Genomic DNA, 24,681 nt, shown 5'->3' on the forward strand with positions numbered 1-24,681 from the left:
ACCTCTACACATCTGTAGCCTCCCACCTCTGGTTTACTCTACGGACCTGCGCTCTTACTAGAACTGAATAGATGGTGTACGAGTGTACGTCAATTGGAACACAGCCCTTCGCAGGAGCACGTCGCTGATTGGCCAGTTAAAACGTCGTTCTCGTCACCGTAGCAACAGCGGAACACAATGGAACAGCTGGCTCGCTTCTCAAAGTTCTACGGTTGCCGTGGTGATGGGAGTGACTTCTACACTAGCCAATCAGCGGGCTGCTCTTGCGCACTCCCTACTAGCCAATCCCAGCGCGGGAAGGCGGGCCTTGCCTGAAAACGGGTGGGGAAAAAACACGGCGCAGCTCCACTCGGGCTGCGACTGAGGAGACGGAACAAAAACATGAACCAAAAGTGGCCGAGAGCTCGAGGAGCTGCGTGCGGCGCGCAGAGGCGTCCAGCACACGGGTAGCTGTGTTATGGGCGCCTTATCACTGGACTCGGGCCTTTCTTGAAGCACAGCAAGCGCGCAGGACTGCCTTCGTCTGGTTGTCTGGCACTGTTTTCGGGAAGGATGTGGCTGACTCCAGAAGAGGTTGCCCTGAAAAACGCCCTGAAGCTCTGGGTCACGGAGAAATCCAACGACTACTTTGTCCTGCAGCGGAGGAGGGGGCACGGAGACACTGGGGGGAAGATCACAGGTACAGCACTCACCTTTTTCCCAGCTCCAACCTCCCAACCCAACCTACCGCTGCTGGCTTTGGGAATCTGGCAAATAAAGTGGGGAAAAGAAGATCAGACTGAGTTCATGTCCCACACCCTTTAAAAGGGGTTTTTCAAGGGTTCTTAAGCAAAGGGAATGGTTCTGGTGGACCAAATGGTTCTTTGCATGGTGAAATGGTTCTTCAGATTGATGGAGAACGTGTTGATGTCAAGCTTATAACTCTTTCTGGAGCTATACAGCATAAACTATTTCCAATGAGGTTCTATGTTGAACCATGTTGCTGTTGTTGGAACCAAACCTTGCATGTCCATTTTTGTCGTTTTTCAGTTTTTGACATAATTTCAAAATGCCAGCTGTTCTTTACATTGTGACAAAACTTCATGATGAATGGACCAAAAGAAACGACCCAAAATGACTTGGAAAAAGGTCTGGTTCCATTGACTTACATAAGTAAAGTGTGTTTTTTCCTTCTCCTGTAAAGTCACCATTTTGGAGATACGAAGTTTTGTTTCCGACAACAGCGATGTTCAACACGTTCTCCATCAGTCTGATGAACCATTTCACCATGCAAAGCATGAAGTGGTTCTTTATAGAACTCGTGGTTCCAAATGGAACCATTCGCTTTACTAAAGAACCCTTGAAGAACCATCTTTTTAAGTGTGCAGATTGTAGGGCCTGGAATTATGTAGCACAGTTGTTGGTATTGGGGTCAGTGAATGGTGGGCAGTGGATCTTGCAATGTACAGGTTGAAATGAAGATTGCGTTGAGTTTATCTTCAATTATTCCTTATTTTTGAACATCGTACTTATAGACAGGAGTGAATTTAGTGATTCTGGGGCTCTACGCTCTAGGCCAAAGACAGGAATGAGGCCACTGGGACCCCCTGGATGCCCATTTTTAACCCTCATGTTATCTTCGAATTTATTAACATCTGTTATCCTTGGGGTCAGTTTGACTCCAGCAATTTAAACCTCCAGGAAATATCAAAGTTCTGGTGGGAATTATGTTTTCCCTCCCCTATGTGGTGTGGATTATCAGTGGTTCTCACCATTGTCCAGAATATCTGCAGAAGTTTTATGAAGATTATAAAACTACATGTTATAGTGACCTGAATATCATCCAAAACAACCAATGATGTCAATGCAAAGTCTTGAGATTTTGTTACAACTCAAATAGTGGCCTTGCAATGAAAACAGTTTTGGGCATGATGGATTGAAGATTGCGCTGATGTTACCTACCAAGTTAGAAACTGTGAAAGCACTGTAGTAAGGAGTTGTGGCCATTGTTGTCAGGGAAGAGTGTCCAGTTTTAGGCCTGGTTCTGAAAAATGTCCAGATCTTGCACATTATAAAAAAACAGGTTTCTATTGGCATCAGGGTCAGTGGAGTCCAGATGTTGGTACTGGTGAAATGAATCTTTGAAGTGAAGAGTGAACTGACAATGTCTACCAAGTTGTAGGGCCTGGAAACATCGTCGAACATAGATGTTGCCATTGTTATCAAAGACCGACATCCAGATTTTGGTTTGATACAAGTAAAATGGTGGTACTTCCAATGATGAGCATGATAAAGTGAAGATTGAGTTGAGTTTGTCTCCCAAAGAAAGCAAATTTGAGGGTCTTGAGAACGTTACACAACAGTTGAGTTGAGGTGTCAAGGGGTCTAATTTGTCTTTAAAACAATAAATCATGGAAAATTATCATTGGTTGTCATCAACTATAATGGAAAACTGAATTTTCCCTACTTTTTATTAAAAAGAATAGTCTAATACAGGTCAAAACATACCACTCACTCCTCAGTCTATACGGTCCATCTCTGGAAATTAAGCTGCAAAATCTGCCTGTTTCAGCCCAGATTGCTGTTTGAACAACAGAGAAGAGCTCATTTACATATATCAGTCTTAAAGGCACAGTAACAAAAGCTGTTTGTTGAATTCTAAGGCGTAAAGAAAGGTTGGAAAACTGCCGTGTAAAAATAAGTAAATGAGTAAATTTATAAATGAGGTCAAGATTTTGGAAAACGTGGCCCTTAAAATGGAAGAGATTAAGCACATGACAACATTCATTACACTCTGTTTACAGGCGGTCAGGCCTCTCCTACAGCCCATGTGATTACCTTTAAGAATGTAATACTTTATCCAAACTAAGGGCTTATGATAAGCCACTTACAAACAGAAACGAGCGCTCGCGTAAGTCTTTTGTGCTTCACTCTCTGGGTTTGTGGACGCTGTGGAAAATAAAAAAAAAAGTTGCATCCTGGTTGGGCTTTTGTTTTAGCCGGGGAGTTTCCTACACCGGGGACGAGTTTGGTTTGTAGAAAAGGATCCGAGCTCACGTCCACAACAGCTGTCTCGTTTCCAGAGAAAAAGGGAGTGAAATAGATGACCAGACAAGTAGAGAAATAATGACTGCACTACAAGAAAAAGTAACCTTTGCTGAAAGCAGTAAAAAATAACTAGTAGAAGCTCAAATGTACCAGCTTGAATCTGCTTAAGTACTGAGTAACTTGTATAACTGTGTAGAACTACTCCTGTCAGCAAAGGAGCTATGAGGCTAAAACTGGCTTCTCATTTGAATTTTCCATTCCACCTTAAACGGTGCAGCTGTTACATTTTGCCGCCTCAAGTAATATCCGGAATGAAATTCTATCAAAATCAACATCCTGATTGAAATTCTAATGAAATTAATATCCACAATGAATTTATAATGAAATTAATATCCCAAATGAAAATTGAATAAAATTAAAATTCAGAGTGAAGCTGTAATAAAGTTAATATCCAGAGTGAAGTTGTGATTAAAAAGAAATACTCAGAATGAATTTATTAAAAAAAAAATCCAGAATGAAATTAGAATAAAATTAATATCTGCATTGAACTTAAATTAATATCTTGAATGAAATGAAAAACAATAATAATATCAAGAATGAGTTCATAATAAATTAATATCCTTAATTAAATATAAATAATAATAATATCAAGAATTAATTTATAATCAATTAATAACCCGGATGAAATCAGAATAAAATAAATATCCAGAATAAATTTGTGATAAAATTATATCCAGAATGAAATTAGAATAAAATGAATATCCAGAATGAATTTATAATAAATTAATATCCAGAATAGAATAACATTAATATCTAGAATGAAATTTGAATAAAATTAATATCCAGTATTAAATTATAAAAAAATTAATATCCAGAATGAAATGTTTATAAAATTAATAGCCAGAATTAAGTTCTAACAACATTCATATCCTAATATTAGAAAGTGGTGATCAAATCCTGAAGTAGATAACTTGCCAAATATTACAGTAAATAGATCATTGTAGAGTAGAATTTACAGTATAGCAAGTCCTTGAAATACTGAAAACAACATCAGAAATACCTTGTGGTGTCTAGTTGAGATCAACATCTACATTGTGTAAGTTGTTATTGTATATAAACACACAAATTATCGATATCAGTGTTGCAGATCTTTTGATTGGTAGGGTATGTAATTGAGAAAATGGAGCTCGTTCATATCTGCCTCTGGAGAGAAATTTGGGAAGGGAGCAAACTGTAAAACCATTTCCCTGCTCAGCTTCTTCCGTTACGGCTCCCTGGAGCCCCTTTAAGGAAAGTCCAAACTTTCTGTTGCGTCACTGGTACAGTTGGCACCAGTCCAACACCCAGTATGAGCGTTACGCTGATGCAGAAAATGCTGGATCTGCTATTGAATGAAAAAAATCACAAATTTGATGAGTTTTGTAATAAATGTAACCCGCAATATCACAGACTTGCTTGTTGCGCACAATAAAAACAGAGCAGATCATGTGATAACAACAGTAGCCACAATGTTACCATAGGAACAAGAAGCAGCTCGATAAGGATTATTACAGTTCCTTCATTTTAAACAGTTCCTACATTTTAATCTGTACGTGCACACATTCGTACGGAGACCCTAAGGGGCCGTGGTTTAAAAAAATAAAAATAAAAAGGTAATGACATTGTGCTCTCTCGCAATGATTTTGCATTCCCTTGCAATAATTTTGTGTTTCCTTGCAATAATTTTGCATTCCCTTGCAATAATTTTATGTTTCCTTGCAATAATTTTGCATTCCTTTGCAATAATTTTGTGTTTCCTTGCAATAATTTTGCATTCCCTTGCAATAATTTTGTGTTTCCTTGCAATAATTTTGCATTCCTTAATTCCTTTCACAATGATTAGGTTCTCTCGCAATAAATATGTTCCTTTGCAATAATTTTGCATTCCCTCGCAATGATTTTGCATTCTCTCACATTAATTTTGTGTTCCCTTGCAATAATTTTGCATTCCTTAATTCCTTTCACAATGATTATGTTCTCTAACAATAATTGTGTTCCTTTGCCATAATTTTGCATTCCCTTGCAATGATTTTGCATTCTCTCACAATAATTTTGTGTTCCCTTGCAATAATTTTGCATTCCCTTGCAGTGATTTTTGCATTTTCTCGCAACAATTTTGTGTTCCCTTGCAAAAATTTTGCATTCCCTCACAATGATTTTGCATTCTCTCGCAGTAATTTTGCATTCCCTCATAATGATTTTGTGTTTTCTCGCAATAATTTTGTGTTCCTTTGCAAGTGTTTTGCATTCCTTTGCAATAATTTTGTGCTCTCTCGCAATAATTTTGTGTTCTCTCTCAATAATTTTGTGTTTCCTTGCAAGTGTTTTGTGTTTCCTCGCAATAATTTTGCATTCCCTTGCAAATGCCATGGATTTTTGCAAAACATTTGTGAGAGAATGCAAAAATATTTGCAAGGGAAAACATTCTCAAGGGAATGCAATATCACTGTAATGTGTTTTTTTTTTTTAAACTGGCACTTTAAGGGCTCTGTACGTTTGCACTGTAAGTGATAATTCTACATTTTTTTGTGTGTGAAACAGTTCAACTGAATAAAAAAGCCACAGCCATGTTGTTAGCTGGGTATTGCTTGCCTTTAATTACCTTTGCTTACCTTTAGATTTCTATCTTCAGTGAAGTGCTTATTGATTTTAAAAGAGGATATCAGGTCGACACTTGATTTGGTAAGGTACCCGTATGGGTTCTGGATAATAAAGTGGTAACAGGCCATCTATTTCTTTTCCTTTAAAAGCCTGCAGGCCAGAGCTGTCATTGCTGAGTGATGTGGTGGAGCCTGCTGAACTGTACAGTGCACAGAGGAAGTAGCTAAAGCTGCGTAAACAAATGGCATCAATCAGAAGTGGGTTAAATTCCTCACACCGTGTGACTCATTTACTCATTTACTAATGGAGTCGTTCATGTTAGCTTATGATTGACCACTGAATGCTGACACAGAGACCTGCAGCCATTGAAAGCTGTTATGTTAGCATTAGCTTCCAGTTTAGACTCTACTGTTTCTCCTGTCTGTGGTTTTATTAGCGAGACGTTTATCTCCAGAGCGACGGCCGCTGTGGAGAGATTCACGATGCGGTTGGCTCCTGGACTGATCTTTCATTTGGTTGCATGAGCTTACAGCGTTGTAACCCGAGGGAGTGGTGGGTGAACAGCTGAGACTCTGGGTGAAGTTATGCTAACTCAATTCTAGCAAAGTCTTTATAGTCCAGTCTGTCCACTCCCTCGGTTATTTACAGCTATAGAGGCCAAAGCACATTCATATCAAACATCTCAAAGGACAAATCTGCTGATTAGCTTAGAACTTGTATAACTGAATATGGATAAAATGACCTGAACTCATTGCAAAGCTGATCTTAGATCAGCGCTCTCACTCTGAGATCCTTAAGAAATATGGGTTTTAAAAATGCATTGAAATCACTGATAAAATCAGACAAAATCACAAAATAATTGTGGTGTTTGGCTCAAACAACACCAAAAAATGCCTTTTCAATATGTTGTTTACATGCGTATATTTCCACAACATGGGGGGATTTTTGCCACATTTACCAAGCAAAGGAAAGTGGTCGCGTGCTCCTGGATGTCTGCTTACAAAATTTTAAAAATTTTCAGTGTTCATAATTTTCAGGGTCTACTAGAACAGATTTACAGCTTCAGTGTTCCAAAAACACATTTTTCCCATACTGTACATCTCAATTCACCTTCTGTCTGAAACGCTCTGTTAGAGCTCCTGTGCCTTTAAGCCCCGCCTCCTAATGAGCCCTGAATAGAGTGCTCTGATTGGTCAGACTCACCCTATTCTGATTGGTCAACCGTCAGAGTGGCATCCTGCTACAAGCTCCGCCCCAACACTGCTGTGGCTGTTCTTACAACTTACTAACTCAGTGCCAACTTGGTGCTAACTGAGTGCGAACTCAACCTAACTTGCAACTAACTCAATGCTAAATCAACCTAACTTGGCCAACTCACTGCTAACTCACTGCTACCTCAGTGCTAACTCAACCATAGCTTGCTACTAACTCAATGCTAAATCAACCTAACCTGGCTAAATCAGTGCTAACTCTGTGATAACTTAAACCAAACTTGCTACTAACTCAATGCTTAATCAACCTAACTTAGCTAACTCACTGCTAAATCAGTGCTAACTCAACCCAAACGTCGTACTAACTCAATGCTAGATAAACCTAACTTGGCTAACTCAGCTAACTCAGTGCTAACTGAGTGCAAACTCAACCTTACTTGCAACTAACTTAATGCTAAATCAACCTAACTTGGCTAACTCAGTGCTAACTCACTGCTAACTCAGTGCTAACTCAACCATAGCTTGCTACTAACTCAATGCTAAATCAACCTAACTTGGCTAACTCAGCTAACTCAGTGCTAACTGAGTGCGAATTCAATCTAACTTGCTACTAACTCAATGCTAAATCAACCTAACTTGGCTAACTCACTGCTAACTCACTGCTAACTCAACCATAGCTTGCTACTAACTCAATGCTAAATCAACCTAACTTGGCTAACTCAGCTAACTCAGTGCTAACTGAGTGCTAACTCAACCTGACTTGCAACTAACTCAATGCTAAATCAACCTAACTTGGCTAACTCACTGCTACCTCAGTGCTAACTCAACCATAGCTTGCTACTAACTCAATGCTTAATCAACCTAACTTAGCTAACTCACTGCGAGCTCACTGCTAAATGAGTGCTAACTCAACCCAAACGTCGTACTAACTCAATGCTAAATCAACCTAACTTGGCTAACTCAGTGCTAACTCAACCCTACCTTGCTACTAACTCAATGCTAAGTCAATGTAATCTGGCTAAATCAGTGCTAGCATTGCTGTTTTTCAAAGAAAATAGGCAGAGTTTTGAGCTGTTCCTACTGAAAAAAAATGAAAGAACCCATTAAAAGTGTCTGCTGGTTTCAGGTTTTGGCGCTTTATTTTTTTGTACCTTTTGTCTTCTGATAGACAAAATAAAATTGCGAAGGTTAGTACTCTCGGTCCAGTTACTGAGGACCGTTCGTTTGCCAGTGGAATGACCCAGGCTTATGATTGACTAATGACTGCTGAAATGGTGGCCTGCTGCGAGTGAAAGCTGCCTTGTGTTATTTTTAACCGGGGCTCGTTTCTTCGTCTTCCTCTTTCTGTCTCGCTCAGCAGCTGAAGGGGAAACGTACAGCTGTTGCCCCATGCGCAAGTGTATTTACTCAAGATAGCGACGAACAGTGAGCGATACGGCGGACGGCGGTTCAGCGCAGCCTTTCATTCGCGGCCGTCTTCAGTCACATCAGCGATTCCATTAAGAATGAACTCATCATGACCCTCAGAAGATTAAAGCTGTCTGATAAACTCACTTCTTTCAACTTGAACTGTAAATTTGCTCTTTTTTGGCCTCTTTGAACAGCCAAACTGAGTGGAGTTGTTAAGTAATCTGTAATAGACTTAATAGAGTTTCAGACACTGTATGATCTAAAAAATATCTATTATTAAAAAGCAAAAAGTTTGTAGCTAAAAACAGTAGCTAGAGGGGAGCTGGTGAGCTCATTAGCTTAGCGCAGGTTTGATTCTGACTAACTCTGTATTTAAAGTGGACCCTAAAGAGTTTCTGTTTGGGCAGTACCCCACTGGGCTACCACACAGATAACCTGACCCCAGCCCACTGTGGGTCTCTTCAGAGTGGGCCCACATCAGTCAGCCCACTGTAGGCCTTTAATAGATTTGGGTGGGCAGTACACCACCGGGCTAGCCCACACATAACCTGATCCGGCCCACTGTGGGTCTCTCCAGACTGGGCCCACATCAGTCAGCCCACTGTAGGCCTTTAATAGATTTGGGTGGGCAGTACACCACTGGGCTAGCCCACAGATAACCTGACACAGGTTGGGGTGGGCAGTACGCTGCTGGGCTGGCCCACAGATAACCTGACCTCAGCCCACTGTGGGCCCTTTATGGATTTGAGTGGGCAGTACGTTGCTGAGCTAGGCCAGAAATAACCTGACCCCGGCCCACTGTGGGTCTCTCCACACTGGGCCCACATCAGTCAGCCCACTGTGGGCCCTTGATGGATTTGGATGGGCAGTACGCTGCTGGGCTAGCCCACAGATAACCTGACACAGACCCTCTCTGGGTCTCTCCACACTGGGCCTACATCAGTCAGGCCACTGTGTCAGGTGGACCTGTGTCAGGTTATCTGTGGACTAGCCCAGCAGTGTACTGCCCTAGCCCACAGATAACCTAACACAGGTCCACTGGGGTCTCTCACTCTGGACATCTTTCAGGCCACTGTTGGCCCTTAATGGATTTAGGTGGCAGTAACACACAAATAATGTGATTTTTCAGGTTGTTTTGTTCTGCGTTTGTGCAGATCTCCTCATGAGGGGGGCTTTCCCCACTAGTACCACAATATCATTAACCTTCTCCACTTGTGGCGTAAACAGCGAGCTGATAGGCTCTTCTTATTGAAGGGCGGGACTTTCTCCGTAAACAGACACCACATTGAGCATTGTGAGCTTTCCCGTTCATATTTTAACCACTGACCATCTCCTTCTTTATAATGTTTCTGGCTGCTATTGTGCTTAGTTTTTCTGAGGTTTTTCCCGGCTCTGATTTTTTTCCCCTCTTTTAATCAGCACAGTGAGCTTCCACACCATCAGTCATTGACCCCTTTAACCCTCTACTGCATGCATTATGAGAGCAATGTTTAAAAAATGTTTCATTCACTTTTTTGCATAAATGGACCTGATTATTAAAATACAAAAAACAAAACAAAAAAAAGTGTGAATGGATCTTTTTGTTGCCTTGAAGCAACATTGTGTGACAACGGAAAAAATGATAGAGTGTCAAGAAATATAATTTTTTTGTCTACACTTCTTTAAATGTAAAAATGATCAAATTTGCTTTCCAGTTTCCTAAATAAATAAAAACTCTAAATTATTCTAAATAAAACATAATTCCAAATGGAAAAATATATATAATGACTGCACTGTTCGCTCACGTGGCTGTTGTTTGCGACTGTGACGCTTTGTTTACGACTAGCTAAATCCAATCCACAATGTTGCTTCTAGGCAACAAACATATCTCAACAGTTTCTACAAATTGTTTATATGATTGTGAATGTAAATTAATTTTACACTCTAATAGATATGAATCGTATTTTGGAAAGGATGAAAAATTGTTTTCTTTTCTGAGGGACACTGTCTGGTTCAGTAACGTGTTGTCCAAAAGCTGCACCATCAACAAAAAAAGTTTCAAAATGTCCAAAAGATTCTAATGTGACCAAGTTCACGCCTTTTATTGGTGTGTTCAAACTCTTCCCTTAGTAATTAACGCTTTCATGATCAGTTAATACGTATCGTATCATTGTAAAGTGAGAAAACTAAGTTTGTTGCCCTGAGGCAACACCATGCAACAGTTAAACGTAAATGGGTGGAATATGTTTATTTAACCGTTCAGACGTAGAATAGAAATTTGACATCATAATTTTGAAATATTATGATCATTTTTCATACCGTGGTGTACCTTATCACTGTTACACAGCCCTGTCCGAGTCACAAACCACATAAGCAAGTCTGTTCGCTAGCACCATGCTAACTGGTGATGCTAGTAAGTTTCCATGACCTGTTAGCTACATTAGCCTCGTAGCTCCAGTGCAAAAAGTAAAGAAGCAGTCTTCAGACACCAAACACGTTTTGGCTGGTCAGCACCTCGGGGGGTAAGCGAGGAAACATTTGTGTGCATTTGATTTTTGGCCAAACTTTTCGTTTGCCAGTGTAAATGTGTTGAAATTGTGTTCAGCAACACTTTCAACACCAGTTTTGGGGAAAAGTTGAGACTTTTGTCTGCTGGTGCATTCCAGGCAAGTCCATATAGTTCTCCATGACAAACAAAGCAGTGGACTGTAAAAGAGTACTATTACACTGCAGACAAGTGTGCATTTGTGTTTGGAAATGTCTCTCTCTCTCTCTCTCTCTCTCTCTCTCTCTCTCTCTCTCTCTCACACACACACACTCAAACATCAGATATATATCTCCACAGTATATCTCCACTCTTTGTCCTCTGCTATGTACACAAAGCTGTGGCCTGTTCAAACAGGAACTCTTTTCTTTCCCCTCTCCATCTCTTCTTCCTCACTTGCCAAACAGGTCTGAGGTCCCACCATCTTCCCAAAAACTCTGCTGAACAGAGTGGGACTTTACTAGAATATTCCTGCCTCGGGGACCTGAGGCACGGCCTGGGGCAGCCGCTTTAGATGACTTTGAGTTGCAAATGTTTTACAGTGACATGGAGGCCTACATCTTTGTGCTCTCTTATATAGATGCAATACTTCTGCAAAAATCAAACGTACAGAGATTCTACAGGGGCTGTGTTTTTTTTCCTCATTGTTCACTATCAAGGTTCTTTTTCATTTATCAAGGTACAAACAATGTAAATATACCCTCAAAGGTACAACAGTGGATTTAAGGTCTTGTAAGGGATTGTGTACATTAAATACGTTTTCCAGGTGAAAAGTACGTATTTGTACCTTTTTATAACTGAATGTTTTAAAACAGAACAAAAAATAAAAAGCCTGGAGACGAAATGGGGTGTGTGGAGTCAGTACAAATTAGATAATACAACCCCATTTCCAAAAAGGTTGGGTTGCTGTGAAAAATGTAAATAAAAACAAAATGCAATGATGTGCAAATCATTTAAATCCTATATTTCATTGAAAATGCTTCAAAGACAACATATCAGATGTTGAAACTGAGAAAGTTTATTTTGAATTTGATGCCAGCAACACGTTCCAAAAAAGTTGGGACGGGGGAAAGAAAAGGCTGGTAAAGTTGTGTAATGCTAAAAAAACACCTGGTTGATTGGCAACAGGTCAGTAACATGACTGGGTATGAAAGAGCATCTCAGAGAGGCGGAGTCTTTCAGAAGTAAAGATGAGGAGGGGTTCACCACTCTCTGAAAGACTGCATGATCAAATAGTGCAACAATTCAAGAATAATGTTTCAACATAAAATAGCAAAGAACTTTTGCTTTTCATCATCTACGGTACATAATAAAGAATCTGTAGAAATCTCTGTAAGGGACAAGGCCAAAAAAACAGTATTTGCTGGTTTCAGGCGGCACTGCTTTAAAAACAGACATGATTCTGTAGAGGAAATCACTGCATGGGCTCAGTAACACTTCTGAAAAGTGTTGTCTATGAAAACAGTTCGGCGCTGCATCCACAAATGCTAATTAAAACTCTTAAACGCAAAGAAGAAACCAGATATAAACAGGATCCAGAAACGCTGCCACCTTCTCTGGGCCAGAGCTCATTTAAAATGGACTGAGGGGAAGTGGAAAAGTGTCCTGTGGTCTGACGAATCAACATTTGAAATTCTTTTTGGAAATCATGGACACTGTGTCCTCTGGGCTAAAGACCACTCAGCTTGTTATCAGTGCACAGTTCAAAAGCCAGTATTCATGATGGTATAGGGGGGCATTAGTGCACATGGCATGGGTGACGTGCTCATCTGTGAAGGCACCATTAATGCTGAATGTTATATACATGTTTTGGCAACATATGCTGCCATCCAGACGACGTCTTTTTCAGGGAAGGCCTTGATTATTTCAGCAAGACAATGTCAAACCACATTCTGCATGTATTACAACAGCATTGCTCCGTATTAAAAGAGTCCGGGTGCTAAACTGACCTGCCTGCAGTCCAGACCTGTCACTACTGATAATATTTGGCACATTATAAAATGAAAAATATGACAAAGGAGACTCTGAACTGATGAGCAGCTGAAATCCTGTATCAAACAAGAACAGGAAAACATTTCACTGTCTAATCTACAGCAGTGTCTCCTCAGTTCCCAGACGCTTACAGAGTGTTGTTAAAGAAGAGGTGATGAAACACAGTGGTAAACAGGCCCCCGTCCCAACTTTTTTGGAACGTGTTGTTCGGCATCAAATTCAAAATGGGCACATATTTTTCAAAAAACATAACATTTCTCAGTTTCAACATTTGATTTGTTGTCTTTGTACTATTTTAATGAAATATAGGGTTTAAATGATTTGCACATCATTGAATTCTGTTTTTATTTACATTTTTCACAGCATCCCAACTTTTTTGGAAATGATGTATAATTTCAATAGATTATGGTAAAATTATGTTCCCTGATTAAAGGTACTGAGATGTTCCCTTGAGGGTTCCACCCCAGTGACAAGAGGGGGACTGCCCCAGTGACAGTTTCGTGTCTTTAAGAGTGTACTGCATTCAGTTAGTGGAAATGAGTGGGTTACTACTGTAGCGGTGGTTCTTTTCATGAGGTTTTACTTTCTCTTGAACTTTACTCTCTGTCTGTCCATGTGTCTCTTCTCATCACTCCTTTTCAGCCGCAAGCTCATCACAGATTTAACTGGCGCCGTCATTAGAGCACTTATACCTCTGCGATCTGATTAGCTCTGTAATTGAGAGGCATCTGTGTTCCTGTTAGGAAAACGAGGCCTCCTTTTATCATCACTCTTCTGTAAGAAGCCTCTTCTCTGCTGTGCTGTTCTGCACTAATGCTTCAAACCTCAAACCGCTCCACAGAGAGGAAACATCTAATTAAAAAAGGCACATGAGCTCGTTGTCAAGTCGTGACCAAAATGGCATGACTCATATTAGTTTTATTTAAAGAGACAGAGACCAAGGGGACCTTTCCTTCAAGAGAGTCTACTCAAATTTTTTTATTTCCAGAATGGCGGCCGCTGTGGAGCGATTGACGGTGCAGTTGGTTGCTGGAATGATCTTTCGGCTGGTTGTGTGAGCAGAAGATGCTACAGCTCAAAGAAACAGTGGGTCAGCACATCAGACGCTGAAAGAAATAATGCGAACTCAGTGGTAAACCATCTCTTATGAGGTGCGTGATTCCAAAGTGGAGCAGCCTTTGTCGGCACTGTGTGCTTCATGTCTCGAATGGTGCAGGAAAAACTAAAAGACTTGAAGTCTGGAGAATATTGTTGCTCTAAAGCGTTCTAGATTCGATTGTCCTAGTCCGGTTGTTTCAGAGGGGGAATTTACTAAAATATACACAAGTGAAAGTGTATAGTAAATAATTAAACCAATACTTTGGCTTATTTGAAGTATTAGTTAAAAATAGCGAATTTAGCTGCATTGATTCTTGAAATAGGCAAAGGTATTTTGCTGGTTGAAAAGCTAATTTCTCTAGATAAAATTAGGTAAAATTAATTAAAAAAATCATTATCTTCAAAAGGCAAGGTTTATGTTTTTGTAGCGCAGTTGATGAAAAACCATGGCTGGCTGTTGAGGACCATCAGCAGGCTGTTGAGGATCATAAGTTGTTGAGGACCATCAACTGGTTGTTGAGGATCATTAGTTGTTGAGGACCATCAGCAGGCTGTTGAGGATCATTAGTTGTTGAGGACCATCAGCTGGTTGTTGAGGACCATCAGCTGGTTGTTGAGGATCATTAGTTGTTGAGGACCATCAGCTGGTTGTTGAGGACCATCAGCTGGTTGTTGAGGACCATCAGCTGGCTGTTGAGGATCATTAGTTGTTGAGGACCATCAGCTGGCTGTTGAGGATCATTAGTTGTTGACCACTGGCCTGTTGTATACGATCACTGGTTGGATGTTGGGATCATTGGTTAGTTATTGTGGACCATTGGCCTGTTGTTTAAAGACATGAGCTTGTTGCCGAGGACCATTGGCTGGTTGTTGAGGACCATTGGCTGGTTGTTGAGGACCATCAGCTGGTTGTTGAGGACCATCAGCTTGGTTGTTGAGGACCATCGGCCTGTTGTTAAAGACATGAGCTTGTTGCCAAGGACCATTGGACCATCAGCTGGTTGTTGAGGACCATCGGCTGGTTATTGAATCATTCTGAGATTTAGACGCAGGTTAATCAGCAACTCTGTGCATTAGTGACATATTTAAAGGAGATAATGGACACAACTGTTTAAGCACAACACATGCTGTATTCCAATTGACCGGTTCCTTTCCCCTTAGCTCCACAAACATATATTACCTTATTGGTCTACCTTGTAGATGTAAAGTCAGGGACAGCAGCTCATGTGTGTCAGCATAGTTTGTGTCGGTCATCCTCTAGTCCTTCATCAGTGGTCACAGGACGCTGCCCACAGGACGCTGTTGGCTGGATATTTTTGGTTGGTGGACTATTCTCAGTCCAGCAGCGACACTGAGGTGTTTAAAAACTCCAGCAGCACTGCTGTGTCTGATCCACTCAGACCAGCACAACACACACTAACACACCACCACCACGTCAGTGTTACTGCAGTGCTGAGAATGATCCACCACCCAAATAGTACCTGCTCTGTGAGGGTCCATGGGGGTCCTGACCACTGAAGAACAGGGTAAAAGGGGACTAACAAAGTGTGCAGAGAAACAGATGGACTACAGTCTGTAACTGTAGAACTACAAAGTGCACCTATATAGTAAGTGGAGCTGATAAAATGGACAATGAGCGTAGAAATGTGGAGGTGGTCATAATGTTATGCCTGATCAGTGTATGTTGATATAGCAGAAAAGAGACACCAGTTGGGTTGGCTTTTGTACACAGAGCGGATTCAGTTCTTGGAATCCCGTTAAACCTGTCCTGAAGAATCTTTCGTGGGAAACTGAACCGTTCGTCCAGTTGAGGAACAGAGCTGAAGCTAAAAGCCCACAAAAATGTAGAAGAGAAGGAGAAAAAGATGAGTCAAACTGTTACACGTCCACACCCAACACGATATGAACAATGTTTGTCTGTGTGCAGGAATGTTGGTGGGGGCCTTGGACACCATGCTGGACTCCAACGCTCGAGTAGCACCATTCCGGATTCTTCTGCAGGTGCCGGGGTCACAGGTCAGCTGGGTCATCGCCAGTGGTGAGTAGTCTTCTTTACGATAACATTAGTGTGGTTATGTTTGAACACAGGAATGACCAGAGAGGAGACAAATAGTTTATATAGGGCCAGATTTTCTGAAACTGTTTGCCGTGTTGCTAATGCATTTTTCATGAGCACACGAGGGCGCCACTGAGCTGCAGTGTTTAGCGCTCCTGAATTACATTGATTGTTAAATTTCTGCAAAATTAAATGGTTAAGACGTAAACTGAGCCGTTCAGAGTGGTTCGGTGTGAAACGCTCTGTTCCAGAGAAACTTACCGAGTCAGAACTGTTCACAGTGGTGGTGATAGGAACCAGACGTCCACCTCTAAAAGCTCCCTCTCAGAAAGTTACTAGCTACATGAAATGGTTATGAATTCACTGCCTGATGACTGAGACACTGTTTTATGATAGTTTTGTGATAATTTTGGCCCAAAACATATTCATGGCCTAGACATACATGCAGGGCTGAATAGTCTCCAAGGAAAATATTTATTTTGTTTAGATTTGCTACAATTTTATTTACATATAAAAATGTTGTTGATGGTAAAAAGTTGGTAAGTTTCTCTGCAGTAAACCATTTTTTATCAAACCAAATATGCATTTTAGAACATGATAATATTATGCAAACTAACAACCAGGAGTGATTTTCCAATATGAACTGCCCAAAAATTTGCCACATCATTCACTTAAAAAGTTCTATCATATAATTATCATATAATTCAACTAATTTATTAGAATTTCCTCCACTTTTATCTATTTATGAGTTTCTTTTTATTGCTTCGTTCACTTTGGGCTGAGTGTTACTCTTCCCATACATAAAAAATGTATCAAATACATCTTTAAATGCTGAAAATGTCCAGAAATGTTTAATTTACTTTTGGAATTAAACAAAATCCTATTTATACACCAATGAGCCAAAACATTATGACCTCTCACAGATGAAGGGAATAACGTTGATTATCTCGTAACACTGGTGCATATTAAGGTCTGGGAAGTATTAGATGGTTAGCGAACAGTCGGTTCTCATAGTCGAAGTCTTGGATGTGGGAGAAATAGGCCTGAGTGACTTTGACAAGGGCCAGAAGACAGGGTCAGAGCATCTCTGAAACGGCAAGGCTTGTGGGGTGCTTTTGGTCATCAGTGGTGAGTACCTGCAGACAGGTCGCCTGATTCAATTCAAGAAGGATGCACAACGTGAGACAAACCTAGTTTTCAGCTCTCTTCCTGAGTTTTGTGCACTTCTTAGTAAATCTGGCTTGTAAAGCGAATATAAACGTCCTGGCTGTTTATTAGAAATGTCCTTTATTTTCCTTTTTTTACTTTATTTTTTACTTTATTTTTCTTATTTCACAATTATCACTGGTAGACCTCGAAAGAGAAAAGACAGAATAATCAAAAAATAAACAAACATTATTAAAGAGATCTAGTCTAGTATCCAACTGCTAAACCGGACCATTTTACAATCATCCAGGGTTACACAGTAATACATAACATAGACATGCATACCCATCACCTTTTACATATCCTCTTAATTGCTTACCCTGGTTGCCCAAATATTTTAAAATCCATTTCTCCCAGTATTTTGTAAAGCATTCCATCCTTAGTTTTAACATAAATGTAAGTCTTTCTATTGAGTAAATTTCGTGGACAATTTCAAACCACTGTTGGGGGGGGTCCTGCTGCATCCACTTTGTTGTTATGGCCTTTTTACTAGCTACCAATAATATTTTAAGCAGGTATTTATCGTTCTTCCCTACTAACTGGAGTACTTTCCCAAAATAAAGATTCACCCATGAAAACTCAGACATAATTCCAAATAGGTCTCCAGTGACATTCCCAGTCTCTTGCCAAAAAGACTTATTGGACAGCCCCAAAAATGATCAGCCATTTGTGTATCACACCATCCCCTAACGCTGTCCCTGGCCAAGAAATGTCCTTTCTTGTAACTCGCCTTTGCTGGTGAACAGTTACAGACTGTAGCTCATCTGTTGATGCACAGTTTGTGTTTGCCATCCTCTACGTCTTCATCTGTGGTCAGTTTCTGACCACAAAGCCACTCTTGCCTGGATAAAAACAGAAACTGACGAACGACGAGAGGGCTCATGAACTGTGTAGCAACAGATGGACTACAGTCTGCAACTGTACATCTATACAGTGGAGCTCAATGTGGCCAGAGTGTGAACCGATGGGCTTCTAATAAAGTGAATGCACAGTATGTGTCTTATGTCTTATATGTGTGTTGGTGTGCAGGAGCCACAGCCGAGGAGGTGCAGAAACACTGGAAATGGCTGGATCAGAACTTGTTGCCATACATGTCGGTGTTTGAGAACAAACAGGATGCTGCGAGCTTTGCACAGGGCAAAGTCAAGGTGCTTCCACACTCAAATTACATAGGAGTTCATATGGGTGTAAAAGTCTTCATCATTTCACAAACATAGATGTCTAATAATCTCACACGGACACCCTTGTGCACATATACAACACATTCATACGCTTACACATTCATATGGTTTTTGTCGATGCTGATATTTAGGTCATTTGATGTTTGTTTCATGTCATTATTGCCAATATTTTTCATAATATTGTAAAATCATAATGTTTTTAGGGGGGGGGCTTTATGTAAGCCTATTAGGTTTTTGCCTCTCCCTGCACTGTATGTTGTCTTTGTCTATTTGTGTGTATTTTAAATTGGGCAAAAAATAAACTACAAACACAAACATGGAAATATTTGTTATAAAGTACTCCAGAGAACGCACTCTCCACTGCTCCACAGCCCAAAGCGGGGGCTTTATACCCCTTTAGCCCACGCTTTGCTTTGACCATGGTGACTTTAGGCTCATGTGCAGCTGCCCCAAGAGTCCAGTGCCATTCATCACTGCTTTTATATGGAGATTATCTACTGTGCCAACCTAAAGTAGCTGAATTCACTCATTAGATTAGGCTGTCTGGACTTAGAGTGTAAAGTTCACAAAACCTCTGGCTGAAATGATCTAATGTGGCTGTGTTTGTGTGTAATGCCAGGGGCTGATAGCTGAGGAGGTTCTCGGTGGGCAGGCTGCGCTGGAGGATGACCCGACCCGCTTCAGGGAGGTCCTGGCCCGGTTTGAGCAGCGGTTCGGTCTGCCGCAGCAGGAGAAGCTGGTGGCTCATTACTCCTGCTGCTGCTGGAAGGGCCGAGTGCCGCGGCAGGGCTGGCTCTACCTCTCCACCAATCACCTCGCGTTCTACTCCTTCCTGCTCGGGAAAGAAGGTGAGGGGAACAAAAGACAATTTAGGTTTTTTTTGTTTTGGTTTGTTTTTTTTGCTAGTGCGTACATTCTCACACTATAAGTATACGTTTTAGTATACTATCTCAACTTAAAACTTACCTCTTAAGTGTTTAGTCATATTGTCGGGAGATTGTGAGTGATGCCACAGCCATACATGGCTGGGAGTCCAAAAGAGCATAACTAGCCACGTTTACATGCAGCCCAATAATCCGTTAATAATCGGACTAATAGCTCAACTGGAATAGAATACGTCCATGTAAACACCTCAGTCAGACTAGACTAGTCTGATTGAGGCCATTCGGAATACAGTGTCTGTCCAACTGATCGAGGTGGGTAATCCTGTAGATAATCTGTTAAATAGAAGAATAATAATCGTGTAAACGCCTGTATCTGATTACATTCCCTATCGGAAAGTTTAAGTCCGTTCTGATCATGTTCGTCGCGTCATAGTGAAAGTTTATACCGTTCAACATGGCGGAGCAGAAACTGGTCTGCAGAGGAGACGAAGTTTATGCTCTGATCTTTAAAAGACGGTGGTGGGACGGACGTCCAGCTTATGTGTCTCAGAGCACGACGTCTTCCTCTCGGCCTTCTTTAATAAGGACATGTGAAGGACGTTTTCCTGAGTCTGACATCATTTTAAAGTCATTAAGAACACAAGCGCTGCTCACTGCTGCTCATCTCACTCTGACTGGACTCACGTGATGCTGGTTGTCATAGTAACGGCTACACTAAGTGGTTCTCTACGCATATGCGTAAATTTGGATCGGATTGCTTGTAGTGAGCATGTAAACAGAGATTTTCCATCAGGTTCTTGAGTAGAGTGAGAATAAACACCCCAGTCTGAATCTGTAATTGGAATGAATTCAATCAGATTGGCAAGAATCTTAGCATGTAAACACAGACAGTGTCCTCTCTCTCTCTGAGTGGGTCCTAATTCTCTCCCATCTCTCGGCACGATACTAGCCAACGCTGGCATCTGTTATTTGCTGCAGCAGAATTTGCATTTAGTATCCTACTCCAAGCATGTTGAAGTCCAGTGACGATAGCAGTTTGAAAAGATGTGGTGGAACTTCACGTGTCCCAGAGGAAACAGGTGGTAGCCTTAACCCTCCCAGCTTGGTAGCATCGTGTGATAGTGGGAGACCCAGCGGGCGAGTGGACTTGGACGTAAATAAATTGGGGAGAAATAATAATTTTAAAAGTAACTTATCTCTTTTTCCAGTATTGTTACCTTTTCTATGAAATAGCACTTATGGAAAATGTACAGATGTGTGGACCAAATTCAGGCTTCAAGCTAGCTGCTACTGTTTGTAGGTATTTGACACACTTCAGTCCATGTTTATAGATGCGTATATGTCAAAAAACACATAAACAAGTCTTATTTGAGATTACTTAACAACTCCATGTGGTTTGATGTGCATAAGTGATGATTCAAGCATGCACTTAGCACCATGATGGACTGTATTGCAGTGAAGCTGCTGGTGCCGTGGGCGGAGGTGACGGGACTGGAGCGGGCGTCTTTAGGGCTAATGACGGACGTTATCCGGGTGCGGACGCGTCAGAGGCAGCGCGACTTCTCCATGTTCCTGAACGTGGATGAAGTGATGACCGTGATGAGCCAGCTGGCTGACCTCGCGCTGCGCAGACTGCTGGACAGTGGTGGGCTGGAAGTGGACAAGAGCCTGCAGCAGGCCACCAATGTTACCAAAAGGTAAGATTAATGACAAATAAACACACACAGTTCATAACCAACCAACACCAGTTTAGTTTCAGATAAATAATAGTTTCACTATAAAATTGGTTCTGATCTGTTCATCCTGTACAGCACTATGAGTTTCAAATAATTAGCATGAAGGTGTAAAATATGAAGAAATGTTTTTTTGTCCAGAATGAACAGAACTGTAGATTTCAGTATCAGTGAGAAAGCTGAAGAACATCAAGACTAAAGTCCTAATAAAACGAATATCAACAACAACAACGTCTCGTATTTCAAAAGCAGAGATCAGATCTCAAAGCAGATAAAAAATGAGTGTAAATGGATAACTGTAGTGTCTTGAAATATTGACTAAAATCTGAAAAATACCTTTTGGTGTCTATTTAAGTCTACGGGGCATTTTACTGAAGCAAACAGAAATAAGAGATGAAAATTAGCAAAACAAACAAAGAGGCTGCTGGTGTTCTCAGAAGAATGGACTGGCCACCCCAGAGTCCAGATCTCAGCATCACTGATTGTGTTTGATTACTTCAGAAAATGATCAACCAGCTTCTAAGACTGAACTTTGGAAGTGTGGAAAAACATCCCTGCAGATTTCTTTGATAAACTGAAAGTGAGTTTCCTGAAAGAGTAGAAACTATAATCATGGTCTCTGACTTACAGGGTACAGTATAAGTGGTTCTAAACTTTGGAGCTGTAGTGTATAAAACATGTTTTTTTGCCAGATAGATAGATAGAAAGAAAGCAAGAAAGAAAAAAAGAAAGCAAGAAAGAAAGAAAAGAAAGCAAGAAAGAAAAAAAGAAAGAAGGAAAGAAAGAAAGCAAGCAAGCAAGAAAGAAAGCAAGAAGGAAAGAAAGCAAGCAAGAAAGAAAGAAAGCAAGCAAGAAAGAAAGAAAGCAAGGAAGCAAGCAAGAAAGGAAAGAAAGAAGGAAAGAAAGAAGGAAAGAAAGAAGGAAAGAAAGAAAGAAGGAAAGAAAGCAAGCAAGAAAGAAAGCAAGCAAGAAAGAAAGCAAGCAAGAAGAAAAGAAAGCAAAAAAGAAAGAAGGAAAGAAAGAAAGCAAGCAAGAAAGAAGGAAAGAAAGAAGGAAAGCAAGAAAGAAAAAAGAAAGCAAGAAAAGAAAGCAAGAAAGAAAAAAAGAAAGCAAAAAAGAAGGAAAGAAAGAAGGAAAGAAAGCAAGCAAGAAGGAAAGAAAGGAAAAAAGAAAGAAAGCAAGAAAGAAAGCAAGCAAGAAAGAAAGCAAGAAAGCAAGAAAGAAAGAAGAAAGAAAGAAAGCAAGAAAGAAAGAAAAAGAAAGAAGGAAAGAAAGAAGAAGAAAGAAGCAAAAGAAAGCAAGAAGAAAGAAAGAAGGAAAGAAAGAAAGAAAGCAACAAGAAGGAAAGAAAGAAAGCAAGAAAGCAAGCAAGAAGGAAAGAAAGCAAGAAAGAAGGAAAGAAAGAAAGCAAGAAAGAAAGAAAGAAAGAAAGCAAGAAAGAAAGCAAGAAAGAAAGCAAGAAAGAAAGCAAGAAAGAAGGAAAGAAAGAAGGAAAGAAAGAAAGCAAGAAAGAAAGAAAGAAGGAAAGAAAGAAAGAAAGCAAGCAACAAGAAGGAAAGAAAGCAAGAAAGCAAGCAAGAAGGAAAGAAAGCAAAAAAGAAAGCAAGAAGGAAATTAAGATCTTTTTTTATTCATTGATTGATTGATTGATTGATTGATTGATCTCAAAGGGAAATTGCAGTGTTTCAGTAACAAGACATATAATTTCACATAAACTTACATAAACTATGCAGAAAATAAGAAATAGACATAAGTTAAGTATAAGAGTAGAATTAAAGTATATCTATTTGCATATTTACATAGCATATGAGACAGATTGGTTGTATTTGCATGATAACAGGCACTGAGTGGGATGAGGTAAACTAAAAGCACAATGAGTCTAGAACGAAGACGCTGCATGTTCTAGACACCTAAGATAAAGATTAAATAAGGAAAAATAATGAACAAGAGAGAAAGAAAGAGAACAACTAAACTGAACGGTGCAGTATTCTGAGTGAAGTAGTTACTGCACAGCTTACTGCAGTCAGTGTGAATTTACGGTGAGTTTAAATGGGTCACAGTGTACAGACAGTCATAAGTAGATAAACCAGCAGGTTCCCTTTTATGTACTCTTTTAAACCTGGTTGAAAGTGTGAACACTTGTGTTTTTTGGTTTTGTGTGTGTGTGCAGAGTAAATTACAAGCTGCGTGTGAAAAGCAGCACCGCTATATTTATGAGACCGATGCAGTGGTTTCTCTTTCACTTCAGTCCCAACTGCCTCATTCCAGACTGATCTGGTTTGAGGGCCCTTTAAGTTAGGACACCAGCGTCTCCTTCCTTAAGCCATCGCTGCTGCATCAGATGGTCCTCATTAGGCTGTGCTTACAAAGAACTTGGCGATCGCAAACATTGGTGACATCAGTAACCCTGTTTGTTTGTGTTCAGGCGAACTTGCTTTGACCACTAACGTTAGCATATTAACTTGATCATTTTTGCCATCTTACTCATCCCTCATTTGAAAACATGTACATAAAACAAACACAGATGTAAGAAAATGTGTATGGTTTAAAATATGGCCATTTAGAAACATACAGTCTCACTGAAACTGTTAGCCAGTTAGCTGGTTAGCTAGCCTAATCTATTTTGCTACCTTCCTAGCAATAAAAACAGGCATAATACAGTCTCTGTTTACAGATGGAATCAAGTGTATATGGTCTAATTGGTGACTGGCTATTGTATTAACCCAGACAGCAAGCATATATCGGTCCACTAGCTTAATAAGGTCGGCACCCCACTGACTGTTTGCCGCTGCTGGTCCACCCTCAGACAGTAATCTGGTAATCTGTCCTGCTGACAAGGTCTAACTAGTTTTTAATCTCCTCAAACAGATTTTAAATGCACAGAGCCATTTATAAAACTCAGACAAATATTGCAAACAACTGAGAAAGAAAAAAAATAATGACTAGGCCTGATATAAAACGATTTAATAGAAAATGTTGTTGACACTGAGCTGGATTAAAATTATTCACTAAACTAATTTACAAAGTGTAACTAAAGAAAGGAAGGAAGGAAAAATAAGTAAGCAGGACTGTAAGTGGAACATGAGTGATGGTAAGTGGAATTTTGTCTATTACTCTGCTTAACCACTGGTGGGCCGCCTGGAAAACGCTGAGCAAAACGTCAGTGGACCGCCAGCTTTGTAATCAGTGGGCCGACGGTGGTCCACTGTCCTCTTGCTATCAGGGAAGAAAAATTAAATAAAAAAAAGCTACCATATTCCACTGAAACAGTCATGAAAGCTAAAAGTCAGTAACAAGTCTGAAGCTCTGTTATCAAAAGTTAAAGATTTCACTTTTACAATAACTGACCCTTCACTAAACCCTTAAGTACTAATTGTGGATTAGTACAGACTGTAAACAGTTAGCATAGAAACTGTGTGGTCACTGGCACCTCTAACAAGCATTGAAAGGTTCCAGATATCCAAGAGTTTAGATGGTGAAGCGAAATTTAGACTTAAAAAGACTTAAGACTTGTGAAATTTCAGACTGAGAAATAAAATCTAACAAAACTGATTAAATGAGCAACCTTGAATTAATAAAACCTCTAATTTCCAACGTTACGTGTGTGACTTTGTCAGTTTTGCCACGTTTACACGTCATTGCTGCAGTGTTGTCAGGTTCAAAATGGCTTCAAATAACCAGCCTTTACTACAGAAAAACCTTCAGTCTGAAGGACAAAA

The 24,681-nt window shown here is 40.3% G+C and overlaps 1 protein-coding gene across 2 annotated transcripts in view; it reads left to right on the forward strand.

Annotated features, from left to right (window-relative positions):
• The first annotated feature begins 302 nt into the window (after positions 1-302).
• Positions 303-24,681, forward strand: part of LOC118811603 (TBC1 domain family member 8) — a 40,973-nt gene continuing 16,594 nt past the window's right edge. The window contains exons 1-5 of one of the 2 annotated variants that reach the window (XM_036575935.1): positions 303-679; positions 15,830-15,940; positions 18,194-18,312; positions 18,965-19,193; positions 20,686-20,926. In XM_036575935.1, coding sequence (XP_036431828.1) covers positions 553-679; positions 15,830-15,940; positions 18,194-18,312; positions 18,965-19,193; positions 20,686-20,926 — 827 coding nt within the window. In that variant the 5' untranslated portion in view covers positions 303-552. Of the gene's footprint in view, positions 680-13,843; positions 13,956-15,829; positions 15,941-18,193; positions 18,313-18,964; positions 19,194-20,685; positions 20,927-24,681 lie in introns of those variants that run through there. The other variant, XM_036575943.1, reaches the window with a different exon arrangement.

This window comes from Colossoma macropomum, unplaced genomic scaffold (genome assembly GCF_904425465.1).
Source record: "Colossoma macropomum unplaced genomic scaffold, Colossoma_macropomum, whole genome shotgun sequence".
Taxonomy (NCBI): domain Eukaryota; kingdom Metazoa; phylum Chordata; class Actinopteri; order Characiformes; family Serrasalmidae; genus Colossoma; species Colossoma macropomum.